At 44.8% G+C, this 27,418-nt stretch overlaps 1 protein-coding gene across 3 annotated transcripts in view; it reads right to left on the bottom strand.

Moving 5' to 3' along the window:
* Positions 1-18,538, bottom strand: part of tmem131 (transmembrane protein 131) — a 49,327-nt gene extending 30,789 nt beyond the window's left edge. For all 3 annotated transcript variants that reach the window (XM_035393828.1, XM_035393829.1, XM_035393830.1), the window contains exons 1-3: positions 18,381-18,538; positions 8,380-8,441; positions 6,825-6,865 (exon numbers count right to left, since the gene is read on the bottom strand). In XM_035393828.1, the coding sequence (XP_035249719.1) occupies positions 6,825-6,865; positions 8,380-8,441; positions 18,381-18,504 (227 nt within the window). In that variant the 5' untranslated portion in view covers positions 18,505-18,538. The remainder of the gene's footprint in view (positions 1-6,824; positions 6,866-8,379; positions 8,442-18,380) is intronic.
* Between the last annotated feature and the right edge of the window lie 8,880 nt (positions 18,539-27,418).

Here is a 27,418-nt window from a genome sequence, read left to right as displayed (position 1 = left end):
AAAGGAGGGTCTTTTGTCAGACGAGAATGTAAAGGCAGCAGATAAAAGAAATGAAGGAGGGGAGAGCGGAGTCCAAAAGAGATCGCGTTTCATCCCAGTCCCCTTGCCACAAGAAGGATATTACAGCTCTACTCAACCCTTTAAGGTGCAAGATCACAAATACGCAAATGGAATGTTCTTAACCGAACATTCCAATGCCGGTGTAACAATCGCTACTGGTAATTTAAAGCAATGGAGTTCTAGGATCCTGACTTAGAATTTTGGAGAAAAAAAAACATTCCAAATAAACTGCTCATCAGAGGGATAACTAAACAACGGAGACCAAATCGGATGACACGGTCTCCTGTAAAGAACCATATCTATTTACATGTCCTACCGCACAACCCAGTTCAACAAGACCAGCAGGAGGGGTCCAATGAATGCAACCAGCACACACACAGGTACTCAGGTTACCTTTAACAGGACACGACGGTTGATTTGAGCTTCACGTCACCTTCTCTCACATACACTTAATACCCACACACTGTAAGCTAATGGAGGGGGGGGAAGGGAAGTGTTTGTAATATCAAACTCCTATTATGATACTGGGTGACAAAGAACTCATTCATATGGAGAACAGTATGGAAGCACAGGTGGATTTTGGCCCCCCAGGCTCTGATAAGCCCCCCCCCCTCCCCAGTTTTTACTTCAGAGAATACACTTCCTTATTTCAGCTTCCCACTTATTTTATCAGACTCTCCCAATTTACATTTAAAAGATCAGACAAACAATATTTCATTTATACTTGCATTTTGTATTCAGTTGTCATGGTAAGGTATTGCATACGCTATAAAAACCCATCTATATTCTACATATTTTCTTTTCATTTCTGCTATAACCCTTATTTTTACCCACTCTCAGTAATACTCAGCAAAGAAACATTTTACCTTGCAATCAGTTATGTCAAGGACACGAGAGCGAGATCCACCATTTGAATCCAGACAGACACGCATAGCAGTCCACATCGCAGAGCAAACAGAGAAATGCATTATTTATTTACAACGAGTTGCTAAATCCAGTGCACTTGGGTGAACACCGAGCAACTCACAGTGCAGTTTACGATCACTCAGAAATCAATCTGCCACAACGCATAAAACTTATGGGGAGGTCTGATGGTGAGATGCCTCTGGGCTGCATGCTGATATGCCTTTAATGGGTCTAATACTTCCCCATCAGGCAGCTGAGTGCAGCTCATTTCTAATGGAGAGACGAGCTCAGGAGCTGCGGTTCAGAAAGGGGAGAGCGTAGCATTGTGCTGCTAGCCTGACACGCGCTCACACCGTTTGAACTGTCGTGGACAAGCTCAGGGCACATCTGCTCAGGTCAGGCTACGTGATGGTTAGCTTGGAGAATCCCACTCCTTTCCCGGGACCTTGGAGATCTGCCGTGTCACCCCCCCCCCCTGGCTGGCATGGCTGGGGGGAGGGGGGGGTGGGGGTGCCTCTCGAGCGCTACAGCAGGTGCGCTGGCTGCGTGACTCGGAGCGACGGCGTAAGAGACTCAACCCCGCCGCCGAGCGTACTGACACAGGACGAGTCAGGATCCGTGCTGCCAGAACGAACCGCGGGGGTCAGGGTTTAAATTCCATATCCCCGAGCTTTCACCACCGCCATCGTCATCATCATCATCATTCTCCCTGCTCGCCTTCACGCTTACCTTTCTGACCACTGATCGGACCTCGTCGCCCTCTCGATCACGTGACGCACGACCGCGGTCAGACCAGAAGAGCCGCGGCCCGGGGCCTGGATTCTGCCAAAGGTCAAGGGTCAGCGCTACAGAGCGAGAGGAAGCGCACACGGGGCAGCCATGATGACAGCAGCCGTCCGGCAGCAGGAGACGAGCGTAAGCGAGCGCTCATTTCACCACGGATTCCAGCACGTTCCGGAGCCCGAAGGCCCTGAAGGACCGGAGGACTGGGCCCCTTCCAGGACAGCGCTGGACAGAGAGCCCCCCCCCCCCCCACCAGAAAGCTGATCTGTCCAATTAAACTTTTTTTTATGATGCAGCCTCTTGCAGGTCAGTGCTCTGGATTTAGACACATAAACAAAAAAAGCCCCATTTGCATTGTGTAACATCGAACCTGCGGCCGATTTGCTGTCGCTGCAAAGGCAGATTTAACCAGTGGTCAACTTTCGCACTAGACACTCACAGCTAACGCTGGTTAACAGCTAACTGGCAGTGCAGGCCCCATTCACATGACACAATGCAGGCTAAGCCACCTCTCACCTTTCAGTAATACCTTTTCTGCAAGCTCTCCCAAAAGATTTCATTTTTGTGCTAACCAGAGGACTTTCCCATGGCACCATTCAGAGGCAGCTCTGAATAATTCTGCTATCTCGCTACTTAAAACAGAACAAAGGAACTGAATAATCAACCAAAACGCTAATGACACAAATGCAGAGACAGAACCTTCGCTATGCCGGTTTTAAACCAGAGAAATGTGAAACAGTGGAAGCTAAAGACTGACTATAGTTTTTTCTGAGATCTCTGACTGTGATATAAATGGCTTGGAGGCAACAATGCACAGACTTTAAAATTATATATTTTTTTTTTTAAAAGACACTTAGGCAGGCGGGCACTACAGGCGAATAAAACAGCTTCTCCTGCAGTATGAGCGGAGTTCAAGAGATCACAAAAGATCCATTTGACTGGGGGAGGTCAAAGGTCAGGGGGAGGAGAGCATAAAGTGCATTAATTACAGCACACATTCAATTTCCTTATCAGGGCCTTCCGTTACCCCTCCCACGCCCCCCCCCACTCTTCACGTTCAGCAGTGACTTACACAGCACACATTCCTGCACACACAACCCAAAGCTGGATCCATTACCGAATCCATTTGGCTTAAGTGTTTTGCTCAGGGGCACAACGACAGCGCTGCCCCTGGGAATCAAACATATAACCTCCTGGAGGAGCGGGCCGGGCTCCTTCACGCTGCACAGTAATCTGCCACTCTGATCAAACCCGTTCTCATTTCTCAGGGCTAGAGGGAAAATCCCATGCCGTTTACTGCTGGGACATTCATCATCAGAAACATTTAACCATCGAACAAGAAAAGCAGGTTTAACCAATATGTTAAACTGCCAGAATTCTATATGAAAAAACCACGTAGAAAGTAAAGCTATATCAAATTACACATTCTTCAGTTTCACCAGATTCAGGTTGCACAGAGCAAGCAAATATTCTCAGTCTCAAAGCAGTTTACTGTATTGTCAACAGGGGAGAATTTGGGTCACGCTCCAAAATTACCTGCAAAACACATTTATTTCAGTTTTATTCCCCTTTTGTTAATAAATTTAACAAGACCAAAACAGGACACCATTTGACCACGTCTTCTTCCAAAAGCTGCTTAAGGGAAAAAAAAGGCCTAAACTACAGCCTTTCAAGGGTAGTTTTTGAAAGTCAGTTTTTTTCCCCCAAAAAATATTTCTAATTTATGCACAGGGTAAAAGTGCACTTACAGACCCTGTCACCTACAACTGACCCTACGGGCGCTCCCCACAGGACACTGTGCCGTGAGGTCAAGCATTGAGGCCATGTGACGTATGAATCAATGGGCAGAGCTGGGACAGGGCCTGCTCAGTATTGGTCCCTGTGGGTAACACAGAAGGGCATGAGGCCAGCCCAAAAACAGTACGACTGCGTACCACCGGGGGGGAACGAAGGGGCAGCACAGCACTGCACGTGCCCAGAAACAGCTGCGTCAGACTGGCCTCCGATTGGCCGAATGAATCGCACGCTGGCTCAGTCAGACCGCGGGCTGTAGGCGTAAGGCAGCAATGGCGGCTTCTCAGAATCATCAGAAACGATCTCAGAATCAATCATTCTCGTTGGACCGTCGCCAATGTTCTCGAGTTGTTGACGACCGGTCTTTCATCTTCTCAATATCAAATTTATCTTTTTTTTTTTTTTTTTTTTTTTTTTTTGCATTTCTTGGAATTAACCATGTACCACACCGCTCACCAGTGCACTCTGCTCGCGTGCAGACGCTCAGCCTTATGGACTGGACTGGCAGCTGCAGCTACTGCAGCAACCGTTACCAATAGCGCCCGAAACCACAGCCTATCAAGAACACAACCTCAAAGGAAATATTTCTCAGAAATCTACGCACTATACTGGCCCTATAATAATGAATTGGCATATTCAGCTGGGCCTTTTAGACGCACTTGCAGTTAGATGCAGTGGAAAAAAGTCTACCAGTGTTTGTGACGACCACTCAAGGGGGCTCTCTAAAGAATAAGAGTCACTCCTTACAGCAAGCTACTGCCTGCATTAGCTACATGCCATTACTGAATCCAGCACAGCTAGACAAGAGATCTAGATCCTTCATCACATGTCTTGGACCAGCCAATTACGTTTCGTTGCTTTGCTGTGGTGCAAGAATAAACGCAAACTTGAGAAAATCACGCACTCCCTGTTCTGTGAATAGGACGTCTCGCACATTCTCTAAAAAAAAATCATTTCAGCAGAAGATTAACACTCTGAGTGAAGCAGAAAGAGGTGACAGCTGAAAAGCCACAATTTATCATATGGACCGGCACAATGTCTCTGTGCTCACGATAACTAGTACACACACACGCACCCACACAACACAGGAATACACACACACAAACGCACAACACAGAAACACACACAAACACACACACGCACCCACACAACACAGGAATACACACACCCACACAGCACAGGAATACACACACACAAACGCACAACACAGAAACACACACACACACACACACGCACCCACACAACACAGGAATACACACACACACACACACACACAGAAACACATACACACACACCCACACAACACAGGAATACACACACACAAACGCACAACACAGAAACACACACACACGCACCCACACAACACAGGAATACACACACACAAACGCACAACACAGAAACACACACACACGCACCCACACAACACAGGAATACACACACACAAACGCACAACACAGAAACACATACACACACACACTGAGGCACAGACACACACACACACCCACACAGACACACAGACACATACACAGGCATACACGCACCCACACAACACAGGAATACACACACACAGACACACAGAAACACATACACACACACACTGAGGCACAGACACACACACACACACACACATACACCCACACAACACAGAAGCGCACGCACACACACACACACACATACACCCACACAACACAGAAGCGCACGCACACACACACACACATACAGATACACAGGCACGCACACACACACACCCACAGAGACCCACACACAGACACAGAAACGCGCACATACACACACACACACAGATCCTACTGAGCAGGAGTGTGTGAGCACTTGCAGGACAGTAAGGAGCTTGCACAGCCCTACAGGGACTGTCTCTCTCCCAATTCAACAATCTCACCCCCAGGAACTGCTCAGCTACATGTACTTCCTGTTTATGAGGGGAAAAACAGAACTACTGGAACAGTCGGACAATTAAATGAGCAAGCAGGATCATGGAGGATCCGTTCTAAACATCCAGAACTGTGCTGTGCAACCTGACCTCTCCACAGGTAACAACCATTTCATAACCACGTTTCCAAAGACCTGGTAACAACCCCAAAGATTACTGACAACAATAGCACACTTTTAGAAGGAGGGGGAACATACTGTTCCTTTGTAATCTTCTCTTCACTCAGTCTTTCTTAATGATGTCACTCCACTAGTATCTCTGTCTGCTGGGCGTGCCTGAGCTACGCAAACAGGCAAGGCTGATGGACCAATCACAGGAAGCCACTTCACATGTATGCTCTGAGGTAGTAGTCAGACCTCCAACCTGGAGCCACCTCATTGGCTAAAGAGATGAAGGGTGGAGGGTGGGCGTGGAGCACTTCAGGCTACCAAACTTGCTTCAAGAATTCAATGCACATTTTAAAAAAGAAGAGAGAAAAAAAAAAAGGAAGCATTCCTTTAGGTATGTTGACATGCTCTGGCTTTATAGTTTCAACACCGCCTTGACGAAAAAAAAAAAAGATTCATAAACTGAAGTGAACTTGGCACAGGCATGGTGACCACAGCTCAGCTGACTGACAGGACCGGAGGTCACGAGGTCTCTGCAGCCAGCCTTTTCTCCTGAGCCGCCACCCCGACAACTCCGTCTGTTTTCACAACATCTGAAGGCATCTCTGCTCTCTGCAAGCTCATCGGTATCAGCCAACCACAGGGGGACATGCAAGCAATACCACAACCACTTCCCCCCCCCCCCTCCCCTCCCCCCCCTCCCAAAAAAAAGTCTTGGGCAACCCCAAGATCAGTGAATGCTCCTTTCTGGGGTAGGACAGGGCGCGGAAATTGGAACGAGGCGGGGCAATCCCGGGATCACCTTCCCACAGCAAGAAGACTATTTTGAGAGGGTTGTAAATCTGCACTGGGGTTCTACCATTTGTTTACTGATTTTTCTTCCCCCAACATGCAAGGTCCTTCCCCATTTCCTTTACCAGAAGCATACTCCCTGTGTGTGTGTGTGTGTGTGTGCCAGGCATGCGCACGTGTGTGCGCATGTGTGTGTGTGTGATTATCAACTTCCTCAATATTACTGAGAGCAGAAGAATATACTTCAGAAAAGCGACAGTTGGATTTGGGGAATTACCATTTCACTGTGGTGGAGTTTATTGCTTTATACACAGAACTAGTAAATGTGCAAATGAACTCCACATGCATTCACTAATTGCTGCCACATGCAATGTGTCTGTAGTGTGAGGAGGTAACTAAGTCAAGGAAATCCCAATTTGTGAACGAAGTCTTACCTTTTTTGATGATATGAACCAAGTCCGATGTCGGACTCTGTCTGTGAAGAGAATTAGAAAGTTAGAAGTTAGAAAGCAGAGATACCTTTGAAAAAAAATTAAAACGTTTGAAAAATATCCATTTTGATATTTACCAAACAGCTTCATAAAAATATGCAAATGAGCAAAGTACTGTTTTTTACACCCAGCTGAGTTTTTTCTTCTCAGTACATCAGCAAAATAAAAATAAAAACACAAAAGGAAAGCTGGTCTGGAATTATACAAATTATGCTGTTGGTCATCACTAACATACCAACATATTAAGATTCCCTGTCATTTTCAGCCATATGAACAGTGAAGCTCATTTCCATTGACTCGTATTACATATGAATGCCAGTTCATCATTTTTCTTGGGTTGGCGTTTCAGTTCAGATTTGACAACGCAGAGTCATGCATTTTGAGGGGGGGAGAAACAGAACAAACGCATTCTTTAGGGAAACATGCAAACTAAAGCAGTCGCAGGTCTCTCTGGGGTCAGGTCAGGGAGCACGTGAGCCTGCTCAGTGATTGGTGGAGAGCCCTCAGCTGCTCCAAGGGACCCTGCTCAGTGATTGGTGGAGAGTCCTCAGCTGCTACTGTGTGCAAACCAGGCGGCACAGGTGTGGGGCCCACATATAAACAAAACAGCAGCTCCAAACCCGAGGGGGGGTTGGGGGGCAGGTTGTCAGCGGTCCGATTTCAATCTGCTGCCCTGTGTGTGTGTGTGTGTGTATTTATATGAGTGTATGTGTGTGCGTGTGCGCGTGTGTGTGTGTATTTGTATTTGTATGTGTGTGTGTGTATTTGTATGTATGTGTGTGTGTGTGTGTGTGTATTTGTATGTGTGAGTGTGTGTGTGTGTGTGTGTGTGTATTTGTATGAGTGTGTGTGTGTGTGTGTGTGTGTGTGTGTGTGTTTGTGTCTGTCTGTCTCTCTCAGATGTGGTGAGAGACCCCAGATAACACTGCCAGCTTCACACAGCTCTTCAGAGACTCCCTGCTGCATGACTGCATGAGTTCTGCAGCAGAGGCAACAAACGCTGCTTCTGATGCACCAGCACAGCACAGAAACCAGCACCACTTACACAGCAGCACAGAGACCAGCACCATTTACACAGCAGCACAGAGACCAGCACCACTTACACAGCAGCACAGAGACCAGCACCATTTACACAGCAGCACAGAGACCAGCACCATTTACACAGCAGCACAGAAACCAGCACCACTTACACAGCAGCACAGAGACCAGCACCATTGACACAGCAGCACAGAGACCAGCACCATTTACACTGCAGCACAGAGACCAGCACCACTTACACAGCAGCACAGAGACCAGCACCATTCACACAGGAGCACAGCACAAAAGCACCATTTACACAGCAGCACAGCACAGAGACCAGCACCACTTACACAGCAGCACAGAGACCAGCACCACTTACACAGCAGCACTGAAATAAGCTTCAGCAAAAGCTTCACTTTAAAAACCAAGATGGCTTCAGTCATGGTTTCAGAGATGGAAGACAAGAACATACACTCACCTGCAAGAGGCCTCCTTCGCCAAAATGTAGTACCTCTAAAATTGTGTCTGACTGGATGAATGCTGCAAACATAAAGAGATCTGGCATTAGGGTTGCTATGCAGTACGGTATCACGTCTGGGGCAGTCTGGGTAATAACTGCCTTTCTGCAAGTGTATCAGATTCAGACATCATTATCCTCCAATACAAAAGCACAGCAGAAATTCCCAGGAGGGCCACAGAACAAGGTCCGGTTCAGGATCATCAGAACCCACAACCAATCAGATAAGGCCGGACAGTGGGATTGTTCTCTGGGAGTCTACGTGGAATCACAGCGCTATGTCTCAATGACAGAGCCCCACTTTGCCTCAACTACCAGCGGTAGAAAGGCACTCAGGCTGGCGATGGGACATCGGACAGCAGAGGGAGAGACGTCGCCACGGCAGGCCTGGGTCCGGCGCGACGGAGAGCAAAATCTACTTCCACAGCCTCCTGTTTATTTGCCTACAGCGGCTCTGTTTACACGCTGCGCAGGCAGGCCAGCGTATGGGCGCGCGCAGAGCCCAGCCACGGCAGGGCCGCGCGAACAGCAGAGGCTACCGCTACCGCTACCGCCGCCGCCGCGCGGCTCTCCAGCTTCTATTAATAACCAGCGCTGTGGCGGAATGCTGCTGGCGTTCAGGGTCTACAGCGGCGGCCTCAGGCCAACGTCCAGGCTCAACACCGCAGCAGCAAGCCCGAGAGACTTATCACGGGTACTAAAAGAGACTGAGCGCGCAATATGAGCCTTACAGCACAGCCACAGACACACTCACACACTGTAAAATATGCACAAGACACATCATGATTTGAATGATAATAATGTACAAAGAGTTCGGAAGTGAAGAAAACCGCCGACGAATGCTTGTATGGTTCAGAGCTGCCCCGCACGGCACTGCCAATCGCCGAGGCGGAAAAACCCGGCTGAACGAAAGCCGCCCTCGCCCTGCGCCAGTCAGCCGCGACGGCACGCGTCACACGGGCTCTCTGCGAGCGCGCGGCTGCAGCCCGCCACGGTGACGAGGGAATTCAGAGTCCAGAGCACTGGGAAGCTTCCGGAACGCCGCGCGAGACAGTTCTGTCACCGAGGGTTACCGATGAGAGAGAGAGAGAGACAGAGAGAGAGAGAGAGAGAGAGGCTACAGGTGAGGCGATGACAGGAGCTTTCAGAAACGAACACGGGGGTTACGCATCCATCATCGAAGGCTCAACACACGACGCGGAAATCACTTATGGGTTACCACCGGCGCACTGAGCACGAAATGCCCCCGCAGAGCCGCAAGCTGTGTTAGGCGGCTGCTCCTGAACACCGGCCGCAGAGAGAACAGCACAGAGGAACCGCACAAAATGACTCATATCTGCAGCCGGTAACTTCTCCCAAGAAGTGCCCTCCGGCATTCTCAGAAAGAAAAACACTCCAAATAAAGTTAAAGTTTAAAATGTCTAAATGTGGGAGAGCATGACGAGCAGCCAACAGGGCAGCCATCTGTCAACCCATATATGGACCACCCCCCCCGCCCCCCTCCACCCCCAAGCTGGCTGAGGTTCGATTCCATTTTCTGTACTGTGATCCCTTCTCTGTCTCTGCTTTCCCTCCATCTGAATAAAGAGAAAAATACATAAGGAGGGTGGACTGTCCACTCTGCCCAGTCTCATTTTAAAAACAGAACTAACGTCAAAGTGAAAGAACACTGTGTATTGCACTTCACCGGACCTGTGTTCTGCAGTTGTTCCAGTGACCTTTGGTATGCACTTTTTGTACGTCGCTTTGGACAAAAGCGTCTGCCAAATAAACGTAATGTGCTGTAATGCAAGAACACTGGCTACGTATCCATTTCAGAGAAACAAAGTCAACAGCTTAGGAAACGGTAGGTGAAAGGGTGTGCCACAGCACAGACTGTTGCCTTCCACTTCTGATCGACCCCCTATTGGATAAAACACTATTACGTGATTTTGAAATACACCCACTAAAGGCCCATAACAAATTAGGCTACCAGTTGGAATAGGCGGTAGCCATCGTGGTAGATAATGTGTTAATTTAGCTGGCCTAAATATTACTTGACATTACTGTCAGAAGGGCAAGACGCATTTTTTTTTCCCTCCGCACACGTCATTGTTTTTTTCCTGGCCTGAAGATGAAATCCTCACTTTTTCGCAACAATGTTCAGGTTCATGGAATCATTCACGGTCGACTTAGTTAAGATGTGGCACAATTGTCCACAGACCACTGTGCAACTGAACAAAGATCTTTAGTTTAAAACCAACTACGTACATTTAGCCTACAGCTCACTTTACACCCTAACTTGCAAGCAAACTTGTGTCAAACTGGTGCAACAGGCTGCAGTACATGACATTCAGTTCTGAGAAACACAGACGCCAGCCTGTGCAGCCATTCTCATCCAGCAAGAACACCTCGTGCCCCGTGGAAGTTATGCAACAAGGTAAAACTCCCATGTTATTTACCCCACCTCAGGCAGTGCACACATTTATGCTGACGGCTACAGGAATCCTGGAGGATTGTGGGTAATCGAAGACCCGCATTGCTACTGACGTTGGGTAAAGGCCATGGTTTCACGGTGCCCCAACGTGACACGGGGCAATGCAAAATGAGAAAGGAACAGCCTGCAGCCTGTTCTGCCGGGTTCTGCATGAAGCATAAATCCTGCTTTGCCCTCAAGGTTACAGTCAGTCATACAAAGCTGCAATACTCCAGTAAGAGACATGAGAAACCATTTTAAGGACCTTCTCCCGCTGAATCGCATACACTGTGTGTAAACGGACACCTCCTCTCCAAAAAAGGACCTGGGATCTTATCTAATCAAATGTAACTCACACGATTCTAATCCTTTACAGTGAGAGCGACACAAACACTGAAAGAAAGCGCTTCAGATAAACACACTATCTACACCAACATCGTTTTACAACCCGGAAGTTTTCATTTTTCACTCAATTTGGAATGCACAATGGCATATGTGCAGACCCATCACTGGGTAATCGTCCACCAACTCCAGAAAGGATGAACTAGCATGCACATCCGCAACCAAAAAGTTGTAAGTAAGTAATAATTCATTCTCAAGCAGATCCAGGGCTCAGATGAATAAAGAACATAAATAGAGAATTTTTAAAAATGATGGTCCATTTCATTTTAAAAAATAAATGAATAGCTAGCAAGATAACTGGTATGAAAGCATCTGAAAATTGGTAGCTAGCCGAATGAAAACTATAGTTAATCGGTAAGCCGCCAAGCTAAAGACACCTCCACTAGACTGGCCATTAATGAGCTAGCTAGCCAGCTCCAGTTGCTGGGTGAATGAAATAGCTGCTTAGCGATGCGCAAGCCTCCTTCTCCTTGCGTCAGTAAAACCCCGCCACCCGGTGAAGCGTGTTGCCACTGAGGCCAGCTCTTCTCCTGTGGGGAAGCCCGGGGACACAGGAAGGGAGGAGCAGGCTTCCACTTCCATGATGCAAGTCCCCGGTAACGCAGTCCCTTCCTAACACATGCAGCACCAGAAGAATCCGCTAGCAGTTAACAATGTTAGCGTCCAAGCTCTTCAGCGTGAGTGAGATGTTTGGCTCAGGGGGTCACGCCGGATGATACACAGGCCAGACAGAGAGCGGGCAGTTGTTATACTGTCATAAGGTCAGACTTTATTTGCGCCACGGGGCTGGCCTGCGGCGCATGCGTGTTGCATCACTCTCGCACGCTGCAATCGCCGGAGATTTACAGCCCATGTGCACACGCTGAAAAATCACCTGACTGAAACCGTAGAAGCATCCACTGGGACCGGAGACTAAAAAACCTTTCAGCTCATTTGGAGGTTTCAAGGACATCCTTTTTAAACACTGTCCTTCAAGCTGTGTGACACTTCTTCACGGTTTTAATGCACTGAAGAAGTTAAGAGACTAACTTAGGGATGCTTTACCCTGATCCTGGAGAACTACTGTCCTGCAGGTTTTCATTTCAACCACAATTTGGCAGACCTGGTTCTACTGATTAGCAGCTCAAGGAGATCTCTAGCTGTTGAATGAGGTGTGCCTTGTTAGTGTTGGTGTGAAAACCTACAGGACAGTACATCTCCAGGAACAGGGTAGGGCAGCCCCGCTTCAACTAGTTTTAGAAAAGATTAACCACGTCAAATTGACCACCTCCAAACTTGTATTCCCTGAAACAACTCAAAGCAAGTAAATGTATCTGAGATACACCAACTTTCATATTGACAATATCATCTCTGCTTCCCCATTCAACTGGACAGGCAATTTCTCTCTGTAAGCTGAGGCTCACTGAAAAACTTTTTTTAATGGTTGAGGGAAAGAGAAGGAGGAGCCAAACTCTGCAAAACAAAAAAAAAAAAACACAATTTCACAGAAAACTAAGTGAAGAGGACCGGACGGAGAGGAACTGAGAGCAATGCCGCTGGACAGTCGCGCGCACTCTGCAGTGGGTGAGACCTGAACCGGCACTCCGAGCCGCATGCAAATAAACAGAAGAGGAAGTCACGACGGGGGCATGAAACAACTTTCCATTTTCATCTGCAAAATGCAAAGCCACTCGCCCTGAGTGTTCAGCGCTCGCATTTCGCGCATCATTAAACGCAGAGGGGAAGCATTTCTCCCCAGACACCAATCACAGACCAGTCGGTCCTACAGCACGGGCGGCTGTTCACCTCCCGGGCTAGCGTGCAGACGCTCAGCGTGCTTCATGTGCTGCACAGCACACTTCTGTAGGTCTCCACCGCCTTCACTGAGGAGTCTTTGTCCCCAATTCTTTTTATTGCGCCTCACGGGCAATAAAAGCACCTCACCGGACCAAGCAGACCAAGCACCGAGACCACGCCAGGAAGGCAGATGCACTTCCCACGTAGTCCAACTCAAATGTGCAAGACCAGATCAAAGGGGAGAAAGCCCAAACCTGGAGCCATTCCAAAGCCATACCTACAGGAAAGCTGCACAACGCTTGTTGCAATTGCTACAGGACCTTGTAGAGATGAGGAAGCATTTCTCTACCCTCTGCCCTTTCTTACACGGGATACCACGCCTCACCACAGAACACTCATTTCAACACCAACTACAACCCCACTCGACTAAGCGTGGCAGATTAACGTGACAAGCTGCCAAAGTGACACCCATGAAGTTTTGGCACGGCTGCTAAGATCCGACCTGTCGTCTTCAGACACACCCTAATCTCCAGTCGTTCATTCCAATCGCTCATTTTATCTGCCCTTGTCTCCCTGAGCCTCGCATAACCCGGAACCCAATGGAGGACTGCCATCTTTAAGGACATCCCAGCCTGTTAAATGCTCCTTGGAGGAGTGAGGTCCCCTGGAGGAAGCTTCAGTAAGGATATGCAAGTGCAACCGTTGCAGAAGCCCTATTTCAAAACGTGTTACGTATAAACACTGATGCACCCGAGTATCCACCTCTCCAAATCTGCCACGTCTGCGATTGACACGACTCCAAACGGACCCTTGACTGAGCAAGGACGTCCCATTTGCCTAATGCATGCTGCTTCGATTCCTCTGCCCCCGACTCCTCGCATTGCACCTTCACGACTGATGCCAGGTGGAGGATAAGGAGCAAGGAAAGATGCAAGGACCGAAAACGAGCAATGCAGAGAACCCCAGGCGTTGAGTGGGCATTAGCCATGGGGGTTTCACCACGTATCACCACCAGCGCTCCACAGCTGCCTAATGCAAATATACTGCTGCCATTCATACCGCTGCCAAGCAACTGAACTCTCACAGAAATCTACAACATGACAACAATGGTCGGACGAACCGCTTTCCTCAGCCACGGCTCTAGCGCAGTAGAATAAGTGAGCTGTCTTGCCAACAGCTTCCCCCTGCTGAGAAAATCACCGGAAGGAGAGGGGGAAAGCAGCACGGCTGTCTGGCGGTTCGTACGAGGCAGCGATAGGAGACGGAATAAGAGGCACCTTCCAGCTGCTGGTGCATTGCCCCGCAGTGCCAGGGATTCCTCTGCTCCAGCAGCGCAGGAGGAGCGGTGCTCATGCAGCCGCAAGCCCCACTAATGTGACTCAAGGTCATTCTCCCAACATGCATTTGTTTAATGTTTCATGTGATCAAAAAAGTTACATAATATCACACTTGCACGTACATCTTCCTTCCCATTTGAGCCAAACATCCACTGACCCAGCACAGCTGCACATGTGGCATTAACACAGCCCACTGAGTGTGCCTGTTTTTAAACTAGAGGGTCTCAATCGCCTCAGTAATGCTGCTAATCCTACAACATTTCTGGGACCGGACACACCGATCGACATTGCTGCTCAAACGTCCAGCATTTGCTCTCTACAGTACAACTGCTAAATATTTCCATATATGAGCTGCTATATTATGGTTGCAGACTGAATGCAAATCTTCCCTATTGCATAGGATGTGAGTATTTATTTTCTTGCTGGACTACGTGCACACAGACTACACAGGATAACCACTCTGCCGTGCCAGAGGCGGTTTGAAAGAAAAGAACGCACCCCGAACTCCATGGACTGACAGCGCCACAGGCCACTGCTACCACGGTTGGGCTCAAGATTCCGGTGATCAGTGCCTCCCTTCCCCCAGATATCCCCCATTAGTCAGTATCCCGGAGAACTGCACAGCACACTATCCATCAAACTGTAAAATGTAAAAAATTATGTAATGGTTTTCATCAAATCTATCAAAGCACCTTTTATGTAATAGGCCTATTCTTTTATGTAATAACTGTTCTTTTATTTCTTTTTTACTATGACTGCAGACTGACGCCACCAACATGACACTGATTTGACCGCTGAGCTCAAGCATAGCTAAATATCAAGCCATTACCCCATCCTTGCCTCACCCAAGGAATGATGCACCTGTTCGCCACATTTAATAAATAACAAGGCTACCTTGTTAAAAACACAAGTCAGCATGCATGCTGTTGTTTCAGCTTGTAAAATGATCTGTTTTCAGGGATACAGATGTCTCATGGTCATGAAATAGTTAAAACGGGCCTCGCTCTCTCAACTCAGCACCCAGCCAACACAAAACGTTCTAACAATGTTACTGGAATGTGTTGTCAATTGTTATAGCATTACCACTACGTGGCAGCAATATTGCGAGAACGCTTTGCGTTAGCCGGGTTAGCGTCACACAGGGCCTGGACAGCGTACTGTGAGCGCACTATGACATCACACAGGGTCTGGACTGTGTATTGTGAGCTCACTATATATGGAATAAACCCCAGTTCGCCTCAGGTCTAGCTGACCTACTGCTGAGGTTTGCCAGCCTCCCAGAGTAGCCTAATCTGGAGGATTGAATCACGCTGAGGCTGACTTTAAGGGCACGTAGAGCAGGAGTCACAAACACTCAGTGACTGCAGTGTAAACCAATCCATCTTCACTGCAAGACTCATCACCCTCCACAGTGTTTGAAAGCACAGCCTTTCCACAGGGCGTGGCTAAGGCGTTGGGAAATCAGTGACCTCTGCTGCTTCCCAGGTCTTAAATGCGAGCCCTCTTCTTGCAGCTTGTCTTTTTGTTTTTGTTTTGTTTTGTTATTTAACCATTACTTAACCAAGAAAGGGCTCACTGAGATTAAAAATCTTTTTCCAAGACGGGCATCGACAAGTCAATTAGTTACTAGGCAAGTCAAGTCAGTTACAGACAGAAAACATATCAAAACAAAGCAAAATGAGTCAAAATCACGATCATAAACAATCGAACCAAGCAGTGACCAAGATGAATAGAAACAATTTGTGCTTTGCATATATGCAGGTCCTCATACATGAGCCCTGTGCAATGACAACTGAGGTGAGCAAACTGTGGCACTTCTGAAAGCAGACCTGTTATGGAAACGGCAAATCTCCAAACGGAGCCCTCTGCGCTCCGACATCCTGAGAACACTCACAAGATTCGCCTGTCACTTCCTGTCAGTCATTCCGGGATCTACACCACGGTGAGCTCACATTTCCATCTAAACAACACAGCCTTCTGACAAAACCCACAGCAGAGCAAGTGATAAAAATCTCCAGAACACACTCTTTTGCCAAGCTGAGTTCAAAGTTCAAAGGATCAGGATAAGACAAACCTCAAAAGCACAACAGTCCCACATATAAGGTCTGACTGTAGTCAGTGACAACACCAATAGAGCACACTTTTAATTTAGTCTTTAATAAGACTTTAATTGGACTAAAAAAGCACAATACAAGACATGTTAATCTTTCTTTTTTTCCCTTTTTTTTTTTTACAGAACATCTGATCATTTGTATTTTCAAGAGGATATCACTTGGTCCTCCAGCCTATTTAACAGTGAATGCAGCGGTTTGTCCAGTAAAAGAACAGCCCCCTGTGCCGTTTTGAACGGACAATCTCTTTAGGAGTCACTAAAAAAAAAAACTCATTTCTTTATCCATTGTTTAATCAGTAACTGTTCTTATCTTGAGGTACCAATTCAAGTTCCCTCACTCAGTGATCCTTACCCCTAAGACACCAAGTTGTATAGTAGCGTATCATTGTGAAATATATGCTAAATTTTACCGTCCTAAAAAGTGCCGCTAATAATATGGTTATGTTAATCAATCACTAAATGTTCTGGGCATGTACTGAACAGCTAGTTCCTGATTTTATTTTATTTTTTAACCAGCAAAGATACTTGTCCTTTTCTACATGTTGCTATCTGGATAGTTGGCTAGCCAAATTGCCACCCTAGTAACAAATCAATTCTTGATCTAGCCAAGTGATCTAATAATTCTGTAACGTTGGTTAAAGCACTAGCAACAGACGCTTTAAATGCTTTTTTAAAGTTCACTTGCTGAGCTGTCAACAGCGAGTCATTATTGAGCTAACTTATCGAATGGTTGCACTATCAAAACTGAAAACGTGTCACTCCACCCTGCCTACTTTTCAGAAACAGTAACGCCAAGTTAGCTACCCGTTAGGTAGCAAGTTAGCGGTCACCAAATCAACTGTCAACATGCTAGCTACCTATCTGGCCAACATAATACATGCAAACATTAACAACACGGTCGAATGACAGCGAACAGATTGACAGAACGTAAACAGACACAGATTATAAATTAACATGTACTCTCCATACATCACAAATAAATGTGATATAAACCTGTACAATTAATTCACCTTCCAGCGCTAACTTATCTAGCTAGTCAGGTTCAAACTTGGAATAGATCCTCCTCAATGTCACTATATTTCATTTTTTAATAAAACTACCAGTTAAACCATGTCTACACAGAAGTCAACTCAATGAACGCCTAAAATTGTATTTACTTAAAAAAAAAAAAAAGCATTTGCCTACGGCGCTAGTCTCATCTTGCAGATAGCTATAGCTAAATGCCGACTAAAACATGCCAAACACTGACATTGGTGAGCAATTCAGGCCGACAAGAAGCCTGGGTCTCAATTTGCGGATTTACCCGCAATCATCCGACCTGGAGCCACAGCTCGCGAGTCAGCTGGCGGTAGTCACGGTAACATAGCTAACATTAGCCAGTTAGCTAGAAAGAAGTACCAGAACGCACAATATTAATCAGTGCAACGTGCTACTTTAACGTAACTAACTTAACTCGTGTGAGTTCACTTGTCAGCTTGCTGTCTTTTATGTGTTATTAGCAAGCTAGCGTTAGATAACTATCCACTTCAGTATGCTAGCGGTTGGAGATTACTAAACAAGCGGCTTGCTAACATCCAGAAAAGGAGAATGATGAGCGAATGGAGCTCGCAAGCTAATCATCTACCACTCGATGGCTAGTTGGCTAGCATCACAGCTTAATCTATGTTGCTCTTGTTCTGTCTTTCATTGAGCTATATCAAACTAAATCCCTGTGGCTACTCACTAATGTGTCAGATAGACTATCTTACTATCATGTTCTCTTTACAGTGTCAAGCATTGCCGATATTAGCCGCTGAGTACTCCCTAGCCAAACTCTACCCCCAGTTCACTGCTAGCTGCTTCCTCGAGAAAACACGGTATAATATTTTAAAGAACTAACCTTGTTTGTTGGCTTGCACTACGTGAGAAAATGCAATAAATAATAACCGTAGGACTCCCAGGCATGTTGCTTTTGTCCCCATTGATAAGTAAGAGAAAGTCTGAGTTCTTCCCCTACTCGCCATGCTGCTATGTCAGTATCATAATGAAGGTTTAAAAGTGCTTGCACGCTGATATAGCTAAACACTGCCGCATTCAGAAAGAGAGACGCCAAGTGGGAAAGATTGGTAGTGCTTAACACCCACCCTGCAGTTTACCTTCGTATCCGGATCATATTCCATAGCGTTTACAGTTTAAACATTGTATAATACATTTAAATGCACAAAGGTTCAGATTCAATAAAATGTATACTTGTCGTAGCGCATTGTAAATTAATACAGTTGCTTAAATGATTTAGTCATCATAAAGCTTGCGAACTAATCATGTTTCAAAACGTTCATATATAGGTCTGATGTTTAAAGAGCATACGAGGGTTTTGGGTTCTTGCTTCTGGGGCGTATATGGAGCCTATGAAGGGGTTGATGATGGATGGCCTCTTTTTAAAGTTATGGCGTTAGAGAGTTGGCTAACTTTTAAAGACTCATCTGAAAGTGAGATTCCGATGACAATTGGAACACCTCTTTCAGTCAACGGCCAAGCTAAAGAAATCTGCAGCACGTTCAAAATAATGTCATCAAAACATGAATGAAGGTTTACTTTTTGTTAACATTTACAGGATTGATTTCCGTAATAAAATAAACTGAAACACTGCGGCCTCTTTCCCGTTGGACGTATTGTGGCGACTGAAAGCAACCATTTTGTGTTGTCACCTTAGTGAAATGATAACATCATTGACTGCAAACGTTGTATGAATGCAAACGGTGAACTCCTTTCAAATGCATTCACGCAGCATACCATTGCCATTCTTGTCTATTGAAAAGCACTCACCTGGACATAACCACCGCGGTTGGGTTCATTATATATATTTTTTTATTTCAACAGCAGAGCAGTAATACTCGTTAAACGTGTTTCTGTAAATCAGGGGCTTTATATTATTTGTAATTTTTCATGTCTGAAAAGGGACATTTTAACACCGTTAAAAAATATTTTCCATAACATGTGAAATGTATTAACTTCCCCTTTCACGAAAAACAATTATTATTATGATTATCACGTGGAGAAATTTGTGAACTCGAATTATCAGTTCTATGGAACAGGGTTGACCTGCATTCCCGCATATAAATATTTCCAAGGCGTCAATAAGGTATGGGATTACTGAATATATCTTTCACTCTCAGAAGCAAAGGTACAGTGGAGGCACTGAAACAAATTACTCAAATGTACCCTGAAAGGTACAATAATGTTAATAGGTTACGGAGTAATTTTTACAAGCAAAAGATGTACAAATTAATGAATTATTACATCCGTGGCTAGGGGTACAGTTTTATGTACCTATAGGGTTCTGCCCTAGTGGTATATGTTGTACCTTTTTAGGTACTTTATCATACTTTATATCTGAGAGTGTTGGATATATTTACGACATAGCCACCTTTTAAAAGGCAACCTAAACAGGGCATCAATCATGTTACTGCCAACAACATTTTTACCTACGTCATTATGTCTCTTGAAAAATATTCAATCAGATTTTTCTATTTTTCAAAATACATGAAAACTTGCATCCTATACTATAATCAGTAGTACCAAACCCGGCCAACAACATTCCCAGATCAGAGAGAATAGATGGAACATCACTAAAGTGCTATTGCAAGTTAACTATGCTAACCAAGACCCAAAATACAAATTCTGAATACATGCCACAGAACCTAAAACAAATTTTTTTTAAATACCACAGCCAGAGTAAATACAAAACGTGGGAGTGCTATGGGGCAGGGAAAGGAGGGGAGACAAGCAGTCTGAAGAGGTGAGTTTCAGTCCGGGTTGGAAGATGGCCAACAATTCTGTTGCCTTGATCACTGTGGGAAGTTCATTCCACCATTGGGTGGCCAGCACAGACAGTCATGGTGACTGGGAGAAAAAAGAACACAGGCTGGGGATGGCAATCAGGTTGCAAAAAGGGCATCTCTGGTTGGGGCGTGGACACTGATGTGGAGGTTGTAGTGGAGCTACTCCATTCCCTGCCCTGTAGGCTAGTACAAATATTTTAAACCTGAGGTAAGCTGTAGCAGGTAGCCAGTGACACGAGACCAGGAGGGGTGTGGCACATGCATGCTTGGGAACGTTGTTGACAAGTCGTAGGACGGTGTTCTGTATTGGCTGCAGGATTTCAGAGACACAAGCGCAGAAACTGATGAGAAGAGAATTGCAATAGTTTGGACACGGGCAAACCAGAAGAGACACCAATGAAATGAGGCTCAATTCATTCATAAGAAAATTGAAATTATTATTATTAACATGTATTTAAATACCATTCGAACAGCAAAGTGAGTGTACACAACAGGGTTTGCACTTGGAGTGGTCATATGGAAACAATCAGTGTTACATTTTAATAATTTGAATAACTAATAATTCAACCTTTGTGAGATAATATCAGACTACACTTCCACTGACAGACTGATTAAAAACAAGGAAAACGAACAAGAAAAACCGGAACAACGGCAAGCATAACAACAATCTGGGAATGTCTTCTGAGGGTAACGTCCTTGGGTTAGCCGATTACCCTTGAGATTTATTGTGTTCCTCCCGAAAACATGTCCTTAAGTGCTGAGGCCATCTCCATGCACATCTTTTAGTGTGAAAATTCCACTGATTATGTGGGAGACATCACCGAATTTCACAGCTGTTTCCAGGGTAATGTACGTAAACTTTTACAATAATAATGTACCACACCAAAATTTTCTAGGAAACACAAATAGCACCAAATAACTAAGCATTCCCATGTTACTGGTACAGATCAGCCTCAGCAATGCTGTTAATATTACAATCATGTTACCCAAATCCCAGCCTAAACTGTACTGTTGTTCTGCTTTTGTTTTAAATCATTCAAATTCATCATTCAAAGTAAAAACAAAGGGATTCATTTCCAAATTCCATATTTACTATGTTATAATTGGTTTACAAATTTAATAGTGTTAATTCTTATGATTATTTAAAAGGACATCAGTTGTTATTAAATATAAAATAGTAATATATGCATAACATTTTCATGTAATGTAAACACACTGAAAACAAATTGTGACCATGCTATTTATGATGATGCTCAAGGTAATGCAGTGTCTTTGTTGTGCAAAATTGAACGTAATCTAGCTTGCCTGCCAGAAATAACCTATTTGTTGGCATGCAAACGTTCAGAATTGGGGGATGGGTAACGCTAATTTGATATGCTTCAGTTGCCATCTTGCAAGCTGCATGCACTAGTATACCATTTGCATACAGGGCTGATCGTATTGGAAAATGAAACAGATTGTAAACGTAATGCACATAGGACAAACATAGAATAGATTTAATTAGCCATACGAGATGAGAGATAATGAGCCTTTTGCTGGATTGTAATTAATTATGATCGTTGACTTGAAACACAGTTTATCTATTCTAGAATTTATTATACACACTACTAGTCTTCTGGCAAAGATAAAAAATCAATAAAGGTTGTAAATTTTCCTTTTTTTCCTTCATAATTTAATTGTTTCTGCCACGCCTTGTAGTGAAATACTTTGCACATCATGTTTGAAAAGCATGATGCAATCACAGAATCATTGTTATTATTAAATTGGTTCACCCTTCCATGTAATGTGACTGAAACCTAATTTAAAACAAACACATCTCCCAAGAGAAACTTGAGCTTTTTTTTACAATCACCCAAGGACATGGGTGGTGTAATTACAGACAGGACATGTTTACTCCAGCCAGATGACATTCTATTGATCCTTTTTCTTAAGTGCCGAGCATTTCATTTTGGGGAGGGGGGAAATACTTGATAAAGAAGAAGGCCCAGTGTAAGTAAAAGTGTCCTTTTTCAGGGGCCTGCGAGAGATTTGGAGAACAGGGGCTGCCTTGGGTGTGAGGGTGCACTGACTGAAGGTGTGAGACTTGCAGCAGCACACACAGCCTTTGTCACTTTTTAGAGTAATGTAAATACGCTGCACATCTCTAGTACAGAAGCGCTGTGCACTCCTAGAGAAGGTGGCATGCAAGATACGCAGAGGAAATTTGTGGTCATGCAGATATGTCTTGCATTTTGTCAATTGCATGTCATTTGAGCCCTGAGGTCACCATATTGCACAAGACCATTATGCTACATTACATTCATTTCATGCTTTTGTCCAAATTATACTGAAAGTTTAAATGCATTTTGCTTCTTGAATAATGCCGGAAGCATTGTTATCATGTTATTTCACATTTGTAAAGAATCCCTGAGGTATCGCAAGAGTGTAGAAATAAGGGACGTGTGTTATTTTGGTGAGTACAAAACCAGTTTCAAAACTGTTGCTCAACTGGAGGATTACTCCTTGTTCACAGGAGGTCACTGACTAATGGCATGCTTTTCACACATATTGTTTATGTAACCTATTTTCAACGCGTTTTAATTTCACACATGCATTTCTTCCACCATCCACCCCTGCTTATTTGAACTTTGCGCAGTGTAGTGTAAATATGTGTAGTATCAGGTGACCACTCACCTCAGCTCAGCTCACAAAGCTCAGTGAACAACGTGGAGTATGTCAAAGTGAAAATGAAGCCGGACACCCCTTCACAGATATAGAATGACCAGATTGGATGTCCAACTGACAACACAAGTCGTGTATATTTTGAAAAGCTATAGTAAAGACAAGAGTATTTAAGAAAACAGCAGCTTTTTTCATAATGTGCGCTTGCATTATTTTTCATAGTATCAGATGCCAGAGCGAGCTCCTGTTCATCCTTAAGGTTTTTTTTTCCTTTTTTCTCTAAGTCTCCAATCTCTGTGAGAGCACTGGCAGAATGAAGAAATGAAAGAAAAAAAAGAAAAAGGATTTAACGCAGTGATACAGTAAATGTAGTTATCATAGTCGTAAATACCAGTGCATGTCCATGAAACTTGACTCCAGGGCAGTGAGAATAAAATGATATTCAAATAGATTCAAAAGAGAACGTTGCCTCTCCTCCGGCATAAACGGCACGTTTAGTTTTTGAGAAAATAGAAAAGCATGAGAAAACTTCACCTGAAAACAAAGTATCCAAGATAAGGAAGCAAAAATATTAACAAGATTTATTTCTATATGTACTGTCTTAGACAACTACTGATAGGGAATATGAAATACGTCTTCAAGATAACAACGGGAATTAGGACACTCGCACCTCTCTTGGAATACATTCATCATGTGAACATACAAATTATGTGGCTTGTTTTCACCAATGAGGAAGGAGGTGCTGTTTATATTGTGGCTGTAGGCTGTGTAGGCTGGAGATTTACACAGGTATAAATCATGACGCTGTCTGCAATAATCTCCAAAATGGCCTCTCTGGGTCATCGGCACGTTGGCTTCAACTTGATTTGCGAATGCCTATAATTTGAAAAGTTAAAAGTAGAAGACAAACTGAGAAAGCGTTCTGGGTGTCTCTTTTGTTAAAACAACACAAGTTCTAAACCAGAGAATACACCTTTATTCCAAATGTAGCAGTGTGCAGTGGATAGCACTGTCGCCTCACAGCAAGAAGTTTCCTGGGTTTGAATCTAGCCTAGGCCTTTCTGTGTGGAGTTTTTATGTAATCTAGCCTAGGCCTTTCTGTGTGGAGTTTTTATGTAATCTAGCCTAGGCCTTTCTGTGTGGAGTTTTTATGTAATCAAGCCTAGGCCTTTCTGTGCGGAGTTTTTATGTAATCTAGCCTAGGCCTTTCTGTGTGGAGTTTTTATGGAAATCTAGCCTAGGCCTTTCTGTGTGGAGTTTTTATGTAATCTAGCCTAGGCCTTTCTGTGTGGAGTTTTTATGTAATCTAGCCTAGGCCTTTCTGTGTGGAGTTTTTATGTAATCTAGCCTAGGCCTTCCTGTGTGGAGTTTTTATGTAATCTAGCCTAGGCCTTCCTGTGTGGAGTTTTTATGTAATCTAGCCTAGGCCTTCCTGTGTGGAGTTTTTATGTAATCTAGCCTAGGCCTTTCTGTGTGGAGTTTTTATGTAATCTAGCCTAGGCCTTTCTGTGTGGAGTTTTTATGTAATCTAGCCTAGGCCTTCCTGTGTGGAGTTTTTATGTTCTCCCCGTGTCCACGTGGGTTTCCCCGCGTACTCCGGTTTTCTCCCACAGTCAGAAGACATGCAGTTTACTACCTGGAGACTCAGTATTGCCTGTCGGTATTAATTTGTGAGTGCATGGTCTGTGTGGGTCCTGCGATGGATTGGCAACCTGTCCAGGGTATATTCCTGCCTCTGGGATAGGTTCCATACCTCCTGTGACCCTGACTAGGAATAAGTGGCTTAGAAAATTAATAGATGGATGTAGAATTATTGCAATATAGCACTTATTGACCATTTATTACTGAACGCATAACTTCTTGGACTCTTCTAAATTCATTATTATGGCAGAGCATTTCCTGCGGACAGGGAAAGTTCCGGTCCTGTAACTTAAAAGGTTATATTCCAGCTAAGATTATTGAAAACTATTACAGCTGCCCTCTGTTTGGATTTCTTTCTATCAAAGACCACTGTTCTTTCTTTCTTGTGACTTTTTATAATGCTTAGGAGAATACTCAGACGTAGAGCCAGCCCCAGGGTTTTGGTGGCTCCAAAGTGCTCCTACGTAATAATAAAAAAAAAGTGAAACGCTCAACCCGGGGATGGACGGTGGGGACGGTTGTGGCCCTAAACGAGTGTTTACGCCAGCGGCCAGTTCTGCCTGGACGGCACCGATAACAGGAGAGCAGAGAAAGTGATAAACTCCCTGAAAGGAATGTGAGAGGACAGCAGGACTCTGCGCAGACGGCTCTGCTCGGCTTGAGAAAATAAAGGCCGTCTGGTTATTCAGGAAAGTGCAGTTTCAGGAGCGTGGTGCGCCTTTTTAAAAATAACAATGCGTGTGGATGTGGCCCTGGCGGTATCAGAAGCCACGGTTTTTTTTTTTTTTTTTTACAGCACAGATAATACCTCCATTGATATCGCCAATGAAAACCCGCAGGACGGCAGATCTCCCGGCACAGGGCTGGGAACCACTGGTTTAAGAGTAAACACAGAGGGAAAGAAAAAAAAAAAGAAATAAGTACACAATTTAGATCCGTCTCACAATGACTTTGTCATTTTAAAAACAGTGCAGGCTCTCTTTTCTCACCTCACTGTTTTTGAGTAATAACTGTCCCCTCCTTCAACAGCTGAGCCCCTGAAGGGGGCTTCTGCACAGCTGTGGTGATAGAACACTCATTCGCGGGCGCTGAGCTCGATGTGTCCTTGGGAGCCCCGTTAAGAAGATGTGGAAAGCGCCCTGTCGAGAGCGCACCCGGTCCCAAAATCACACACAGGGCCCAAAATGCACGTCGCCCCTGCTCTCTATAGCTTCCATCAGCCGGACTTTTTATAATGATTTTTTTTTAGCACTGTAGGCATAGCACAGACACGTCACACGCAGCATTGAATCACTGTGGCACGCAGGCGTCAGAGGTTCAAAAGTACACTTTGGATTTTAGGCCGTCCGTCGATTAGCTGTGAAATGCGAAAAGTCGGCTTGAACAGTAATGGGTTAAGAATGTGAGGCCCACCCAAAGTGAGTCATCCAATGCCAAGGGAGAAGATTAGAGACCTTAACTGATTTCCTCAACACCTATCAGCCTGAAAGATAGACGCTTTGGACGAAGGGAACTGCTAACATCGGTTAGGAAGGCTTTAGGTCATAAAAAAAGGCTGATATCCACAAAAAGCAGTTTATGACTTGAAACAGATGGTTTTAATAAGGTGGCTTTGGGGCAGCTCAAATTGGAAAGTAATTAAAAGATAAACCATTGCAGTATTTGGGGATCGTGAATTTGCCATTTGGAGGGGTGCATTGCTTCACTAGCTGGGGTTGTAAACCCAAGGTCTTAGATCAGAGAGATTTGTATTTACAATACATTTACAACCAAGTCATTGGTATGATAAATGTGTGATTCACAATGTATATACACTGCTCTAGGTCCACTGAATTTCCCTTATTTTTTATCTACATATTATTTTATCACTTCCTTTTATTGTTGCTTAGACATTCATTTAGAGTGAGTGTTTACCTACCCAACAATGAAAGCATTCAATATTTATTTAAAGCAATAGGAAGAGAAGAATCACAGAGTCATACTTTCCGCACTGACTCACAGTCTCTCCCATTGTACTTTCAGGTTTTGGAGAAGGCAGCATTCCAAAGGAAAGCTTGCCTTCTTGGCTATATCCACTTACCACGACAGCCTGGGCCTCATTACTCAACCACAGTCCACAGGCACAGCTAGCGCAAGCACAGCGATACAAGGTAAAAAAAATGAAGTCAGCGTATCGGGTTTTAGCATTCTCTCCAAAGACATTTCCAGTCAGAGTTTTTGGAGAGTCGTCTTTCCTTCCTTCTCACACTCATCTTAGGCTTCGTCGCATCGGACACCCGTGTCTCCGCGCAGCCGAGGAGTTTCCCATTTCTCCGGCGGAAAAGGACACGCAGGAATTAGGCACAGTGCTCCCTCCATCGCTCACTCGTTCACCCCATTTCCCTTGGGAACCTGGGCTTCACTGCTTTGTTCTCGTTGACAGGCAAGCCGAGGGACTGCTAGTCACTTAGGAAATTACGCACTTTTTGCTTCTTACTGGAGATTTTACTGTCTCCATTTACACTGTGGGACAAGTGTAGAAGAGACATAATACCCATTAAACGGTCAAACAAATAGAGAGCTGCAGGCACGCATGCAGATATTTGTTCATTGATATCTCAATCAATAGATCACATTTTTAAAAACCTTTTTTCAAGTATTACCTCATCCTCAAGGCAATGTTGATATGAATGACTGTCAGGGAACAGTGTTGAATGTGAGAGCTATTTTTAGTCCCAAATAACTGGAAATATTTTAAAGTAAAATCTAACCTCTTCACTGGGGAGATTTTGAAAGCACTCTTTCAGATCATTTC

Source organism: Anguilla anguilla, chromosome 15 (assembly GCF_013347855.1).
Source record: "Anguilla anguilla isolate fAngAng1 chromosome 15, fAngAng1.pri, whole genome shotgun sequence".
Taxonomy (NCBI): domain Eukaryota; kingdom Metazoa; phylum Chordata; class Actinopteri; order Anguilliformes; family Anguillidae; genus Anguilla; species Anguilla anguilla.
Note: the sequence above shows the minus strand (reverse complement) of the source record. Positions and strands in the feature narration are given on the sequence as shown.